This window comes from Chiroxiphia lanceolata, chromosome 3 (assembly GCF_009829145.1).
Source record: "Chiroxiphia lanceolata isolate bChiLan1 chromosome 3, bChiLan1.pri, whole genome shotgun sequence".
Lineage (NCBI taxonomy): Eukaryota > Metazoa > Chordata > Aves > Passeriformes > Pipridae > Chiroxiphia > Chiroxiphia lanceolata.
In genome coordinates, this window is record NC_045639.1 from 4,886,779 (window position 1) to 4,902,257 (window position 15,479).

At 40.0% G+C, this 15,479-nt stretch overlaps 1 protein-coding gene across 1 annotated transcript in view; it reads left to right on the forward strand.

Moving 5' to 3' along the window:
* The window catches only part of PLCB4 (phospholipase C beta 4), a 99,663-nt gene that overhangs the window by 12,661 nt on the left and 71,523 nt on the right, over nt 1-15,479 (forward strand). Inside the window, 4 exon segments of the mRNA XM_032683046.1 lie at nt 3,081-3,178; nt 5,029-5,109; nt 5,415-5,474; nt 6,722-6,865. Of these exon segments, the coding sequence (XP_032538937.1) occupies nt 3,095-3,178; nt 5,029-5,109; nt 5,415-5,474; nt 6,722-6,865 (369 nt within the window). The 5' untranslated portion in view covers nt 3,081-3,094.

Consider the following 15,479-nt stretch of genomic DNA (forward strand, 5'->3'; position numbering starts at 1 on the left):
ATGCGCATTGCAGCAGAAACTGAGGAGCTCCATCTATTTAATTTATCAGCAATGAAGTAACAAGTTCATCGTACTGTGTGAGTACCCAGACAAGGAGGAGATACCTGTAAAGGAGGGATTTTACAGAGCTCTATTTCTGTGACTGGACGATGCACTCGACCAAGTTCAAATTGGTAACGAAGTATATGTGTGTGGTGTTAAGGTAATTAGTCTTCCTAATGAAGTACATGTGTGTGGTGTTAAGGTAATTAGTCTTCCTAATGAAGTACATGTGTGTGGTGTTAAGGTAGTTAGTCTTTCTGAGAGACAGGTGTCTGCTCAAGCACTCTTTACATCCAGGTTTCGGAGTGCCGGATGCTGGATGGAGTGTTAGGACGTGTCTTATACAGGAGTTCAGAGCTTGTAGGTTTTAGATCTGGATCTTCGTGGGGTTCAGTGTCAGTAAAAAAGGGTAGGGACCATGTGTATGGCCTAGGGACTGTGGGAGTGTGTTCTTCACAGTCTTAAAAGTGCCATCACATTTCTTATGTTTTAGCACAGAATGTGTTGGCTTTCCCCAGAAGGACTTCATGTGCTGGCAGCATTTATTACTGCATGAACTACCTGTTGTATTTGAAGTTACTTTTCTTCGTGGGAACATTCTGATAATAAAAGACATTTAAACATAAGGGAATGGTCAACAAGCCATAAAAATGTAGTGTTTATAATTTCAGTCATAGATATGTGCAGCTTCCTTTGAAGTACATCTTTCCAAGACCTTTGATGATTTGTTGTGTGGTATGGGGTTCTGTTGGTTCTGCTTTCAACTCTGCCCGTAACAAAACCTGTAAAGTCAGAAAACACCTTCCTGAAAATGTGTTTCTCTAGTTGTAACTTTGCTCCAAGATCAAGCACTAAGTTTCCAAGTTGTTGTGATTATACCGAGCTACTGTGTGAAGTCTGTGAGCTGTACAGAACATGATGCCATCGTGCTACTGCAGTGGGGTGGCTGTCTTATTATCCAACTTCCTTCATGAAATGAGGGAAAAGCAGCTGTTCTAAACTGGAAGAGATGTGAGAATTGTAAGTGTATTTACAAAAAACTAATAAAAATTCAGTCATTTGAAAGGATCTCAAAACATCTCATGGTGCTCATGAGGAAGATATTACTACTCATTTACAGGACTGGCAAAAAGAAGAGGGGGCTTTTAATAAATACTGAGTGTAGCTGATCACTTCTCAGCCCTGGTTTCTTGTTCTCTGTTTTGTCCAAAGCAGCTCTTTATCAGGGGAAAAAAAGTACAAATGAATAGTCTTAAATATTATTTAGCCTCTTTTTTTTTTAAATCAAGAGTACAGATACATTATTTGGAGTGTTCATCCTGTTTTCAACGAAAGCGAACACTTAGTGGTGACATATATAAATTTCAAATTGTATTTTTGATTGTTATGGAGAACAAATTCATTTATCTTATTCCTGAGGCTTTGGAAACATGATATATGTATTTTTATACTCCTGTATCAATGACCAAAAAAGGGCAGGAAATAGAGATGGGCAGCATGAAAATGTGCTTTGCATTTTTGAAGTACTAAGGTTATTTTTCCAGTAGGAAATTATCAAAATAACTGTTCTTAAGACCAATGTTCTTTTTCTTATTAGAACATTCTTTATGTGAATGAGACCAAGACAGAGAAGGGGGATACTACAAAATTCTTAAGCTTTTTTAAGCACTTGCATCTGTTCTGGATTTAAAGTTCAGTCCAGGTAGACATTCTGTCTGAGAGCGTTTCGGAAGCGTTGTTACCTAATCAGTAATATTTTAATTTGATGTGCTATTCAGAGTTTTGGCAACACAAAAGCTACAGAGTTGGTCTGCATAGCAGAGATTGCACAGAGTGTCCTGCTCTCCCTCGAGTTTTAGGGATGCTTTTTATCCTTCTCGCTTGGATATACCTTGCGTGGGCAGAGTGCCTGCGTTGCAGCGGAGCAGGAGCTGTGCTGGTGACACGTAACCCTGCGCTGTGCCTCTGGAGACAGCAGGAGTAGATGAACATTATCAGTTGTCAGGGGAGGGCTGGGCCAGCAGATGAGAACAGGGTAAGGCAGCAGCGTGTGGGGTCAGTGGTTGTGACTCTGTGCTGTGGTCACCCCCAATATCCGTCTCACGGAACGATTTCCTGACAGCCGCGAGTCAGCCTTATCTTGCTGCTGCCAAGGGTGTTTATTCCCTCCTCGTGCAAGACTTTCTAGTCAAGTGTATAAAAGAATAACCAAATATGTGTGTCCTGGATGGCATTAGTAAGCAGGAACAATGCAGATACTCTTCATATAAATTGAACTTCGGTGTTTCAGAGGACAAAGTTGGGGCATTTTCTGGTGTAAAGCAACATAACCTAGGAGGCACCAAGGTGTTGAAAAGGATACTGGATAATTTGCTGGTCTTTATTGCAAGGTCCATATGTTATGAATTCTCTGTTGTATTTCAAATTAACAGTTTTGTTCACATTCCTAAACTTGCACAGGTGCAAAATGTACTAGCTAACTTAATTCCTGTATGTCTAAAGAGCTTTTTTTCCTCTGTGAATTTTGACCTATATATTATCCATGTCTTTAGTTATGTATAAATACCACTGAAAATACCCAGGACTTTATTTAATATAAATGGATTTTTGATATACAGAACACAGAAGAAACGTGTTTTGCCTGTGTAGCATACAATTTAGGATGTTAAGAAAAAACACAAGCTGTTGTGTAGCATCTGATGTATTCCTGTAAAAAATGAAGCACTTGTCTATATTATGGCTTGTGGTATTCTGTGTTACCTAGAGCTTTGTTAATCCCAGCTTCATTACAGTCTAGAAGTTACAGTGCAGTGTTTTTCAAATAATTAAATTCAGACACACGTTTTACAAGTATTTTTCATTTTGAAGATATGAAACAAAAATACTCTTATGGGGAAAACTCTTGATTGGGAAACGCACTGCAACTATTAATATTTCTGTGTGAAAGGAAAAGCTAGAACTCACTTTTTTTCCTACTTGGACTTGAAATGCTCCTCTTAAAGGACATAATTGAACCTCTGCTTTTCATTCCATTTCAGGTTTTTCTTCTATCATGGCAAAACCTTATGAATTTAACTGGCAGAAGCCAGTTCCCTCTTTTATGCAAGATGGAGCTGTGTTTGATAGATATGAAGAGGTAAGAGGCCAGTTGCCTTTCATTTGCTATTCTCTTTTAAATATGCAGATGTGATAGAATATTTCATGGTTTGCTTTCATTGTACACAAAGAAACTTTCATTTATCTGGTAATACCTCCAGAAATGTCTGTGGGGAGGCAATACCAACACACTTTATTGCGGTACAGTTTTTTGCTTTTAAAAGAAACGGCTTTAAAATATATTTAATCCCTGCTGATTTGAAATAAGCCCCTGAGGAAGAAAAGGGGGAGAATTGGATCAAAATATCTGTAACATGCATAAAACTCATCTTTGCAGATTCATAAAGCACATTATTGAACAAAGTGAGTCCTCCCGTTTTTTGCACAGCTAATCATATGGAGGGAGGGAGAATATATTGCTTTTTTTTAATATATAACTGGGGACCTGCATATCACAAGGGAAAATGAGAGAACACAGAACATTTATATTCTGATCCAAATTGCACCATTTGAGATCTGGAGGGGTTTTATCTATTTCAGAAAATCAATCTGCACTCTATCCTGAAATATGATTACTATGATCCCACTTTCAGCTGTGCTTTAATCCAAATTTATTAAAGGAATGCAAAACAGGGCATTTACACAGCTGAAATAAAGTGCTGAGGAGTTTACCTTATACCCAGCATTGATATGGTGATAAGAACAATTTTATCAGGGTCTATTTTTAATCTTGTTTGGACAGGAAATCTCTCTAAGTTGAAGGTATCTCTCTAAGTGCCTTCAGGATATTAGTATTTGCTTCTTATCTTTTGAAATGTAAGTAAAAGGTATTTTTTATCATGAGGCCTGCCAAGATAGGGATAGCTGGTTTACCCTGTATTTTCAGTTTTGTTGGTAGATAAACAAAAAGATACTGGTGGACATGGAATTCCTTAGAAAGGAGGTTCAGAAAAGCTTTGTTTTTCTTCAGCAAATAATTGCTCAAGGAACAGCCTGTGAGGACCTGCGTGAGGGGGGTGTGGCCCACGTTTCTTCCTTGGCACCTTTGTCATGAGACAGAAGAGAGATTTTAGTGCTCAAATTTTGGTGTGATATCAAAAATGCAGTTGGGAGCCTGGATTGCTTCCTTGCAGAGGACTCTTCTGCACACATGGCTGTCAGTTTTCAATTAAGGAAGTCAGGAAGTTCTGGATCCTTCTGTCCTTTGAGAAGTGATTGATTCTGCACGCTCCTTTCCTGCATTTGAGCTTAATTTATGATGCACTAATTGAGGCTGGAGGTGTGTGGAGGAAATTTCTTCTTTAATTCAGCTAATCTGATTTTTTGCCTTGCCCAGTGTCTTTGGAATGCCATTCTTTCCTGATTTCTTCTGCAAATCAATATCCTCCAAACTCTGCTTGTCTCATACTCTGGCCACAAATTGCTCACAGCATTAACACTGCCACAGTCTAACAGAAAAGTGCTTCCCAAATTCTGAATGTAAAATGAAATGTGGTCGTTTGACCTGAAGGTAGTATTGGCAAATTACGTATATTTTCACCTTTACGTGGTTTGAAAGCATTTAATTTTCAATAATTTTTTTAAAATTCCAATTCATTAAGGTTTTTATTGGGTAAGAATCACTGCTTTTATAAATAAACATCTTCATAGTTGCAGCGAAGTAGGAAAATACTAATTAAGTGCATCCAATTGTCTCGAGCATCAGCAGAAGACAAATCATTAAAATGATCTTTTTTTTGAAGCCTGCCTCCCTCACTTTTGTTAGTTTGGGAATAGCAAATTCTGCAGGAAGGTATTTGGGAAGAAATGTAATTTATTTTTGAACAATAAATAAATTTATGATATTTGTCAAACTGTCTGAAATAATGGTCTGTGTTTTCTTTTCTATAGGAATCTTTTGTCTTTGAAAGCAACTGTCTCTTCCAAGTGGATGAATTTGGTTTTTTTCTGAGCTGGAAAAGTGAAGGAAAGGTATATTACAATTATATCAGAATCTATATTAGATATTATTGCATTTGATTATATTCGGCTAGTTTTGAAACATCTAAAATACCATGTTAGTTTATTTACAAAACTAGCCTTCATCCTATTTTTTTTTTTTTTTTAGAATTGACAGAAGTGAAGTATTTAAGAGGGAAAAACAGATATTGAAGGGAAATATACTGTTTCTATTTGTTAACGTGTAACAAGCGAATTCACTGTTTATTTTGCTGCAATTCCTAGTGGGGCCGTGTCTCAACAGACCTTTGAACTTGCACCTATTTTTATCATTTCAGGAAGGACAGGTATTAGAATGCTCCCTGATCAACAGTGTTCGTTTTGGAGCTGTACCAAAGGTACTCTGTGGTTTATACTCTTCATTTAAACAACAGATATTTAAACTGAAGGTGAAATACAGGATGACATTAATTTCTTCAAATAATACCAGCAACACAGGTTTTTATTTTGTAACCACGATCTAAAATGTTAAGTTTTGAATTAATTTGCTGCGATTGCAGCGGGAAGTTTCAACTGTCTGGTCTTTCTGAAGTAGTACAGGGTTCAGGATGAGGGGAAAGCTGAACAACAGACATTATGAGCACATATCAGGAGTTTTTAATTACTTTGTAACAATTTATTGTGATACTTGTTTTACAGATCTGGAAAAAATGTTTCATTTTCGAAATTTTGTTCCTATCTGTTTAAAATTTTGTTTTATCTTCTTGCACCGTTGACACAAAACACAGGAAGTTGTTTACATCCTTCTTTATGCAGTTAAATGGTCAGAGAGGGCAGCTGGTCACAGTCTGCCTTTTTGAAGAGTATTAACAGAGGCACTTGCTAGGAATTCTGGAGGAACCCAAAACTTTGGGAATATGCTCAGTAGTGTTCTTCAAAAGGAGTACTTAGGATTTTCTGCAGTGAATTGTGGCCCTCCCTCCTCCAGGCCTTTAGTTTAGAAGATTTGTTGGGACTCTACATTTCCACTTCCACGTGTTAAGTGGTTTTGTGGTAATTGTAGATAACTCTCTCTTAATAATTCTCTTGGGAATGCACAGAATAAGATCCCTCCCCCGTAGAGGAGGGGCATGAGAAGGGGTGTTGCAGACAACCCATGAACTGACAGCCATACCAGTATGCTTCAGACTTCAGCTCTGTCTTTACCTAAGGAATTTACTCTTTAAAAAAATAAACCCATTAAATCTCTAGTCCTTGACCTGCAGCAGACACCAGCTTGTATGACATGTCGCTGAGAAACAGCCAAGAAGTCACAGAGATCATAACTCTCAGGAACTATGGACTTAACTAGATTGGAATAATTAACTTAAGAGATTAATACTGCTCCTCTGTTTCTGGTCCTTGGAGTGATTAATTTTTCTTTTTCGTGATGAAAATATGAGTTCTCACAATCATGTTCCCAACTGTTAAAACAGACCGTTTTTCAGGTTTACACACGGTATTTCGAAGTGAAAGCACTCATTTGTTATGATTGGCAAAGGTTTAAAGGTGTAAATGTGTATGGAGATGAAAATGCATCTTTGCCATAGTGCACTGCATAACAGAAATGTGGCAGCTGTAACAAGCTATTTGTTCTGTTTCACAGGATCCCAAAATACTGACTGCACTTGAGGCCGTTGGAAAGTCAGAAAACGAGTTGGAAGGACGGATAGTGTGTGTTTGCAGTGGCATAGACCTGGTGAACATCAGCTTCACTTACATGGTAGCAGAAAACACAGAAGTAGCCAAGGTATTTCACAATTAAACAGTGGGGGTAGTTAAAAATAAAAGAAGAGCTCATTACCAGTGCTCATTGTTTTTCCTAAGTCTGCCTGCTTGGCTGACTGAAATACCTGGCTTATTGTCTGCTGCCTCACTCTTCAGAAGGACAGCAAACATCCATGTGGAGCACTCTGTGACATGTCTGTGTGCCATGGTGAAAGGAAATAGTGGGTTTATCAGCCTCTCTGTGCACAGTAATTTATCAAAATTAGATACTGAGACCAGCAAATATAAGACAGATCATTCCTTCAGCTGTTGAGTATCTCCTGGGCCTGTCCAGCAGACTATGTGACAATTATCCCTCTGTCACAGGGATGCTGAAGGGAAGTGCAGTGACTTCCATTTTCCTGGTGGGTGGAGTTCAGCCCTCCAAAATTCTGTTCAGCAATAACCTGATTGTGTTGTGTGGTTCATGTTATTTGAAAGGACAAAAGCAGGAAAGAAAATTCTCTGCAGTTAAGGGGATCCCAGTGTACCCAGGTTCTTTTCTGTTTCCCATTGGCATGGAACAGTCCTAAGGAAACAATGGCCCTTTTTTACACGTCATCTTTCCTGAGAGCTTTAAATTGCAGTTCACAATGCAAGTTCTGGGGCTCCACCTGTCCTGGTACTTGAGCTGTCTGCTGTAAACTGCTCTGAGAAACCTGTCCAGAGTGTTGATAGTACCTTAGATTCAGACATTCAAGGGTTTTAAAAATACACATTCTTTGATTTTCCTTTCTGATTGTATGTATTCAATTTAGGATTACAATCAGTTTTGTTGTGAGATATAAATATTGAATAGTGATCAGTGACACACTGCTTTAAAACTTTCTGCCGAATGCAACATCACTAAATCCCTTGGCAGACCTGCTTGATCCTTCTTGCTTTGGATCATACCTTTGGAAACACTGGCAATACTGAGTGAACTCCATGATAGGAGAAATACTTGTATAACTTCCATGGGTACACTAAATTGATTTTATTGTGCGTATTTTCAGCAGGCTTTCAGGGAAATAACGTGCCACAGTTATGTTTTGAAAACACTGGAGAGGCAAAGAAAAGGATATGTTGGCAGCATTCAGTTTTTTACTTAACCCAACAGTGTCTCTGATTTAATCTGAAAACAGAAAGTTGCAGTTAAGTTTCTCAGCCACCTTAGATCTCAATAGGCTGTATTAGACTAATTGGTTTGTGAGGATGTTGGCCAGTTACACAGACTGTCACAAGAGATGAGCTAATTACCCTGCTGAAAAGATCTATTGCTTCATTAAGAGCCAGTTTGCCTACCAAAAATGGTGTGTAATGCTGCAGTCCGCCTGTGGGGAGGCTCTGAGAGGCCCATATATGTGAGAGTCCTGCATTTGGGAGCCTTCCCACCAAAATATATATCCAGAACTGTCAGCAATGATGATCCACCTGATCTGATATGATATGTTTGAGGCACGAGGGAGAGGATAAAGCACATCAAACCAAAAAAAAAATCAATGTAGGGCTTTCTAAGTTACCTTTGCTGAGTAATTTGGTCTGTACTGTATTGGCTTTTCATATATGGTAAATACATCAATTTGCTACTGCAGTTCTGTGGTAAAATAAGATTTTCTAGGAGTTATCTGCACATAGAGCTGTTCCTACTTAATTCTTCCTGTTTTGTTCATGAGAAAACGTCTTTCTTCTGTGACACAGTAAATCTCTTCTTGGAGAAATAAGCTTTTGCATGGTGTTAAGTAGCTATGCAGCTTTTATGCAGCAGTTTAAAATAGGCCTTGATTTAATCCATGTTCAAATGTAAGCCCCTCTTTTGAAATAACAGAGGCAAGATTTTGGAGAAAAAGGGGCAGTGATTGTAGGTTTAGCAACCCAGATATGTGTAAGGGGTGAACCTGGTTTCTGCTGTGCCTGCCCTGTTGCCACGAGGAGGGTGAACATTACTTGCTGCAGATCTTCTGTCCCTTCCTCAGATAAACCAAGGCCTGGATTGGTCAGTACCTGATTGGGATGCTTTAAAACAAGGGAATTGAGTGACAAATCCCAACACAAAAGCTCAGAACATTTCTGCCTAGAAAGAGGACAAAAGGGAATTCTACTTCTGTAGATAGTAATTTACAATTGGAAAAGAAGTAATTGTTCCTCCCTGAGGGCTGGGTTATAATGGAACTGAGAAACCATGACGAAGAAGAAAATTAATTCAAGTTCCTGGCTTCTTCAGGCTCTCCATGCAAGGAATGGTGCCGTTGGGAGACAGGTTCTGCCAGGTCCCATAGGATGGGGCAGCAGAGTGTGGGCAGTCCCTTGGGGTGCCCCAGCGGTGGCAGGTGGGCACACACAGAGCTGCTGCCTGCTGTGGGCAGTGCTGGACCCTCCCCATCACGGGCTGGCAGTTGTCTTCTGTCATCACCTCTGCACTGGGGCAGCCCCACGTTCCTCTGCCCCTTGTGCCAGTGTGCTCAGCAGGTCTGGCCAAGGCATTGCTGAGCTCCAAGTATAGCTGTTCCAACAACAAGAGCATGTTTATTATCCCTCCACTTGTCTCCAAGCTCCAACTCTGGTATTTACACTCTATCTACTTAAATTTTATTGGTGTTTTCAGCTGAGAAATTGGTTTTCATTTCCACTCTTAAAACAGCCACAAAATAGGGTGTACTCTGTCTCTGATTGCAAGCAGCTGTCGTGGTCCACTCCTAAAGCAGCTCCACTGTGGCAGCAGAGAGTGACTGTAAAAGGTGGAATTTAAAACCTGATGTTTGGAATCCTGATTAAATCAGGTTGTATAAATTACCCTGAGCTAAAATTAAAACACACACACACATATGAGAGGTGTGAGCCTGTGTGTGTATTTTTCTTTTTTACTTCCCAGATGGATTTGCTGTGACCTAGTAATTGGATGATCTGTTTTCCTCAGTCCAGGACATTTGAAAAGGCCTATGGGTATTTAGGGGTGCATTTCCTTAGTGCAGAAGTGATGTAGTGCTGATGTGAGGTTTAGCCCATGGCATGTAGGCTGCCTATCCAAAAATGGCACAAGTCCAGTAAAGCTGTTGTACTTCAGCAATCCAGAATATGGATCTGTTGTCTTCTTTGCTCATCCACTTTGGCAATGCATTAAGGAGTTTAACTTAATAGATTAACCTGAGTCAGGTTTTTTTAACATTGTGTAATATTTATGAATATCGGGAGTAAATTTGTCCTGACAGTTTTTCTTTCCCAGGTCCAGCTGTGCTGTTGGAAAGGACCATCTCTCCAGCTGATGGGTTTTGCCCTTCTGCCAGAAAGTATTGTTCCCCCTGCCCTGCTGGCAGAGGGCTGCATGTGAACAGTTCTAATTCAAAGAGCCATAATGTTAGGCTCATGTCACATATTCAGGGGCAAAGTTTACAATAGTGTTTAAGATAATCTGGCTCTGGGAAGTGCTGATTCCTCTGGCACAATTCCTCTGGCAGTGGGTCGGGATGGGAGCAGCCATAGATGTAAAACAGACTGGTTTTACAGTTTTGATTAGATTTGATAGAAAATAGGTATTTTCTTCAGGTGTGTTACTGAGACAGTCACACACTGATGGCTGTGAGGCACCAGGATGAACAAACAGCACGTGCAGAAATGCTGTATTACTCACATGCTGGTAAACAACATAAAGGTAAATGCAGGCTTTATCATGCAGCTCATAATATTTATGGCATGGAAGACAACTGCAGCTGAAAACATTTCATTTTGACATTCTTAAACTTCTCAGCTTTGCAGTGGGAATGATATTTTTAATTCTTCATTTTCTTTTCAATTTGTTTAAAATGGTTGAGTGGACTGTTACGGTTTTGGTGAGATGAAGCACTTCAGGCTCATTGGTTTTGTGGCTGTTTCTATGTAGCTCTTCTTGAGTTACAGAAAAATTGTGTTTCATAGAATCATAGAATGGTTTGGGTTGGAAGGGACCTTAAACACCATCCAATTTCAACCCCTACCATGGGCAGGGAACCTTCCACTAGAGCAGGTTGCTCAGAGCCCCATCCAGCCTGGCCTGATTGACCCTGATTTTTTTTCCCCACGAAACAAGCTATTAAATATTTGCCCAAATCATATTGTTAAGAGGGCAGATAGGAGGTAGCAGAAGATTCCTATGGGAACATGCCACAAATACATTACAGAAAAGTTCTGTTTTCCCATAGCTTTGGTTTGTTTTGATGTTTTGAAGCAAAACTTTCCAAGAAAGCTGCAAAACATGCTTGAGCAGAACTCCAGAAGCCTACTGCTGTTCTTTGTGTCCCTCTGTATTAGTATATATGACTTATGTCTGAAAGCCTATGTGATAAACAGTTTTCTAATTCATGACTGTCTTGACTATATGACCACAGCTTACCTACTCAGGTAGCCCTGTGCCAAGTATAATTTCACATTCTCTAGAGAGATCTTCATATTCCATCCAGCATTTCAGCGTCAGTGATTTCCATGTGCTTTTCTGCCTTTTGGTTTTCTTTCTTGGCTGTGCCACTGCGGAATTATCAGTAAATTGAAAACTTTAGCCCTGGTTTTCTGTAGCCAGGAGGTGGATTTCACTGTGTAAAGCTCCACTATGTTTTTCTTAGTTTGCATACAAAAGCAGCCAAAGTGATTCTTCCAGCCGCTTTCAGAGCAGACCCCTCCAGTGCTGGGAAAGCAGTTCCAGGGTGGAAAGCTTTGTTGAAGTGTGGTAGCAGTCTGGACACATCAGGCAACTCCCAGTACAGAGTGTGCAAGCCTCACCTTTCCTGATGGAATACTTGAAAGTCAGAAGAACTTCTTTCATCTCTGTGCCAGAATTTTCACAGCGACATCCTTCAGGTCTGCGCTGCAGTTGGTCAGGTAGGGAATTGGTTTGGCGCTGTCACTGACTGGCATGAGAGGAAAGGGAATTTTCATGGAACAGAAATGAGTCCTGAGACATCTGCATTGAGGGAAGAGGGACATCTGCTGGTCATGGCGCCGCTGGATGAGGGTGAGTGCCAGGGAGTCCTGCCAGCCCCCAGCTGGCTTGGGAAGAGGTGGGAAACAGGGATCTGTTCACCCTGGGCTCCCTGAACCCTCCAACTGTCAAGCCCTTGTCTCTGACAGCCAGTCATAGGCACTGAATACCAAAATAGGAGGGCAATGTCTCCTTGCCTCCCTGGCTTTCCTGATGTGTGAAATAACCCTGGAGAGACTGCACTGAAAAAGTGAAGGTAAAACCTCCAGAGGCCTGGATGATACCGACCTCATCACTAAATAATCCATACATGACCTTGCCTAGAATTTCATGAGCTGTAGGTTATGGTGATTTTTAACATTTCATACATTTTGTTCTTTTTAACCCCCCCTAAATGAAAGGTTGATGGCTGAAAGAGGGTTGAAAGGTCAAACTTACTCATGCACCCTGCCACTGCTGCCCATGTTTCATCAATGAACTTCAAGTAATGCAGGGTCACTAAGTGCCTCAGAAGCATTTGAGTGCTACAGCAAAAGCTGAGAGAGTGCTTCTTCAGTCAATTTTTCATGTACTTTCTCCTTCTAGAGATGCTTGACAGTGTTTGATCTTGTTAGAGAAAAACAACACAGGCTGCTTATTCCAACCTACAGCATAGATTTTGGCCTCTTGTGTCAGCCTGAGGGTCTGAACTTAAGGTGTATTTGTGTTTGGTTTTGTTCCTTTTCATGATTGTTGTTTTTCTAGGATTAGATAGCAGGGCCCAGATTCCTCTATGAATCTGGAATAATTTGTATATAGGGAGCCACTCAGGAGTTACATTGACAGATGAAAGGTACTGAACCATATTTTGAAAATTGGAAAACGCTCAGCACTAGCATCAGTAAGAATCCAATGTACCCTGATTTCTATCAAAAACATTTTGTACTTTCTGCAAGACCCAAGTGAAGTGTTTCCTATCTACCTGAGAATTTCATCTTGTTAGAGGATTTTCCTTCTTTGCAGAGATAGTGATTTGAAAATGCTGAGTGTGAAAGAAGAGAACTGAGGATCTTTATCCTTGTTACTTACATAAATTTACAGATCTTTCAGCTTCATCTGTAAAATAAGAAGTGCTATCATAGCATATAAGGAAGGCTGCTGCTGAATACTTCGTAGTGTGTTAGCTGAGAGAAATCTGATCTCTTCTTTCATCCTTCCTGCAAGGTCATCAGACAAGTGCACATTAAATCTGGGAATGGTATATTGTCAGGAAAGCAATATACTGCCAGCTTGACATTGAATTTTGTGCCTATCCATGCACTGGATCACAGTGCCTTAAAAGTGATTATGAAGATAGTTGTTATTTGGAGACTAGTCTGGCTCAGAAGGACAAAAAATCTGTGTGTTTTGAATGTGGTGTTGAATTTGTTTGTTGCTGTATTCCTGCTTAATTTGGGGCCAGCTGATAACCATGGGCAATATCTGATGAAACGCTCCAGAACCTGCTTTAGCCCCAAAATGAAGGGCAGGCAGCCAGATGCTTCCTTGTGGTGCAGCAGTGGGGGTGGAACAGCTGGGCAGAGTTGTCTGTGGAACTGTCAGGTCTTGCCCAGGGGACATCACACCGATGTGAAGATGATTCAGAGGTGGACAGAGGCTCTTAGTTGGCTCCCTTGGTGCCAGCAGAGGTGTGATGCTTTTGTGGCTTGTCAGTGTTTGGCTGTAGATTTGTGCTCTTTTGCTGTAAGGGAGTGGAGTTCCTGGTTTGGCATCTCTATCAGGAAAGGGCATTAACGCTGAAAAAAGATTAGGGAGGCCTCCAAAGTGGGAATCATCGGGACAACTCCTGCAAAAATACCACTTGGTAAGTGGTTAGTGTATTGATTTCTCTCTCTACTTGTGAAGTGTTCCTTTTGGCAGCTTCTCTTGATGTACAGAAGTAACTTCAGAGCTGAGTGCAGGGTAACCTTACTTTGAAATGTTAGTTTTTGTTATGTCTGGGGTAGTTGTAATCCATGGCCTTCAAATCAGAATGGATCTGTAGGTGTTTATTTCTGGTTGAAATGGTGATATCATCAGTACTGCACCAGTGGTGGCTTTTGGTAGGAAAAAAGAAAAAGACTGAAGCTTATTCACAACATGCATTTTTGTGTAATTTAATTTTGCAGGGGTTTTTTTGTTTGCAGTGCCTATGCCGTTGTGCTGTTATGGGTCAGTGCTGAAAGGTGGAGGAGTTTGGAAGGTACTGCAGACTAATCACGAGGATAAATGTTTGTATACGTGTGACAGTGTTAATGCAGCAGGAATGTTACATTTTACTGATTTAAAGAAAAAAAACAAAAAACCCCAAACAAAACCCCAAACCCAAACAAACCACAAAACCCCAAATGTAGGTAGTTAATGATGAATTTTGACAGTTCTAGGAAATTGAAATCTATGTAAGACTTGTTCAGGCGTTTACCCTGAAGTTATCACCAGCTCTATTCCTTTATCATCTGAGGTGAGAGAACATTTGTTGGAAAAGATAAGGGTTTCCTAAATCTGTCAGTGGTTTCTAGTTATATCAGCTCTATAAATAATATTATCTTGCCCCATGACCTTGCTTTCTTTATCTTCCTAGGCAGTACCCTCATCCTCTGATTACTAAGTCATCGTACTCATGCAGTTGCAAAAATAGAGATGGGAGGGTCAGACTGTTACTGATGGGTTGTTTTCAGCACAAAAACACACCTAAGGAACCCCAAATACTAGCTTTTCTCATAAGTCAGACTTCTATTTTCAAATGATTCTCAGATTCACTATTAGAATGCATATTTTATGCAGTACTTATTTAAAAGATCATTTAAAAAAGATTAATTAAAAAATGGATGTCTTAACAAGTGGCTACTTTTCCTAAAACAAAATAGATTTAGTGTGTCACGAGTACAAGGATCTGCTTAAGTGTGTTTGTCTGTTGAAGTGTCACCTTAGACCTTGTTTTAGCCCACAAGGATTTGCTGCCTGCAGTTTACAATGTGCCGTTTCCCAAAGACATCAGTATTCCTCCAATATAAATCATGATTTTTTCCATCTGTATTGCAGATGTACAGCACTCATTCATGAAAAGAAAAATACACTCATCTGCATCTATTTATAAGTGTCAAATTCTGGATCCTGCCCAAGTCAGTTCAAGCTGCATGCACAGAATTTGGCCAGAAGCAAAAAACTTCTTTATTCATAAGGTTAATGTTTAGCAGTGGACCAAAGCCCATCTCAGTTCCACCAGTGTAAATTATCTGTTGAGTAATCCTAGTGTTACAATGGCATAATTGAGATCGAGCTTGGCTTGTAGTGCTGTCATTTTTTTCCCCTTCCTGTAGCTTTATCCTGCCAGGAATTCTTGCTGAAATCAATGAGTGTTCATGTTAGGGCCTAATCTTAAGCTTCTATACACTACTGCAAAGTCTAGGTGCAGACTATAGTAGAAAAATAGATCCATAAAAATGGAATTACATAAGTGAGTGCTGTAATGCTGCTGTTGGCTGAAAGCCATCCCAGTGATTATGGGAATGTTGTGCTTTTTAAGGATGAAAGCAAGCAAGCAAGCAGGACTTGAATATGTAGCAGTGTTAGATGATGTTGGTGTCACAGAGCAGTTATTGTGCCTCTGACTTGTTATTAGTTTGTTTCATTCCTTTTCTAAAGCTGGACC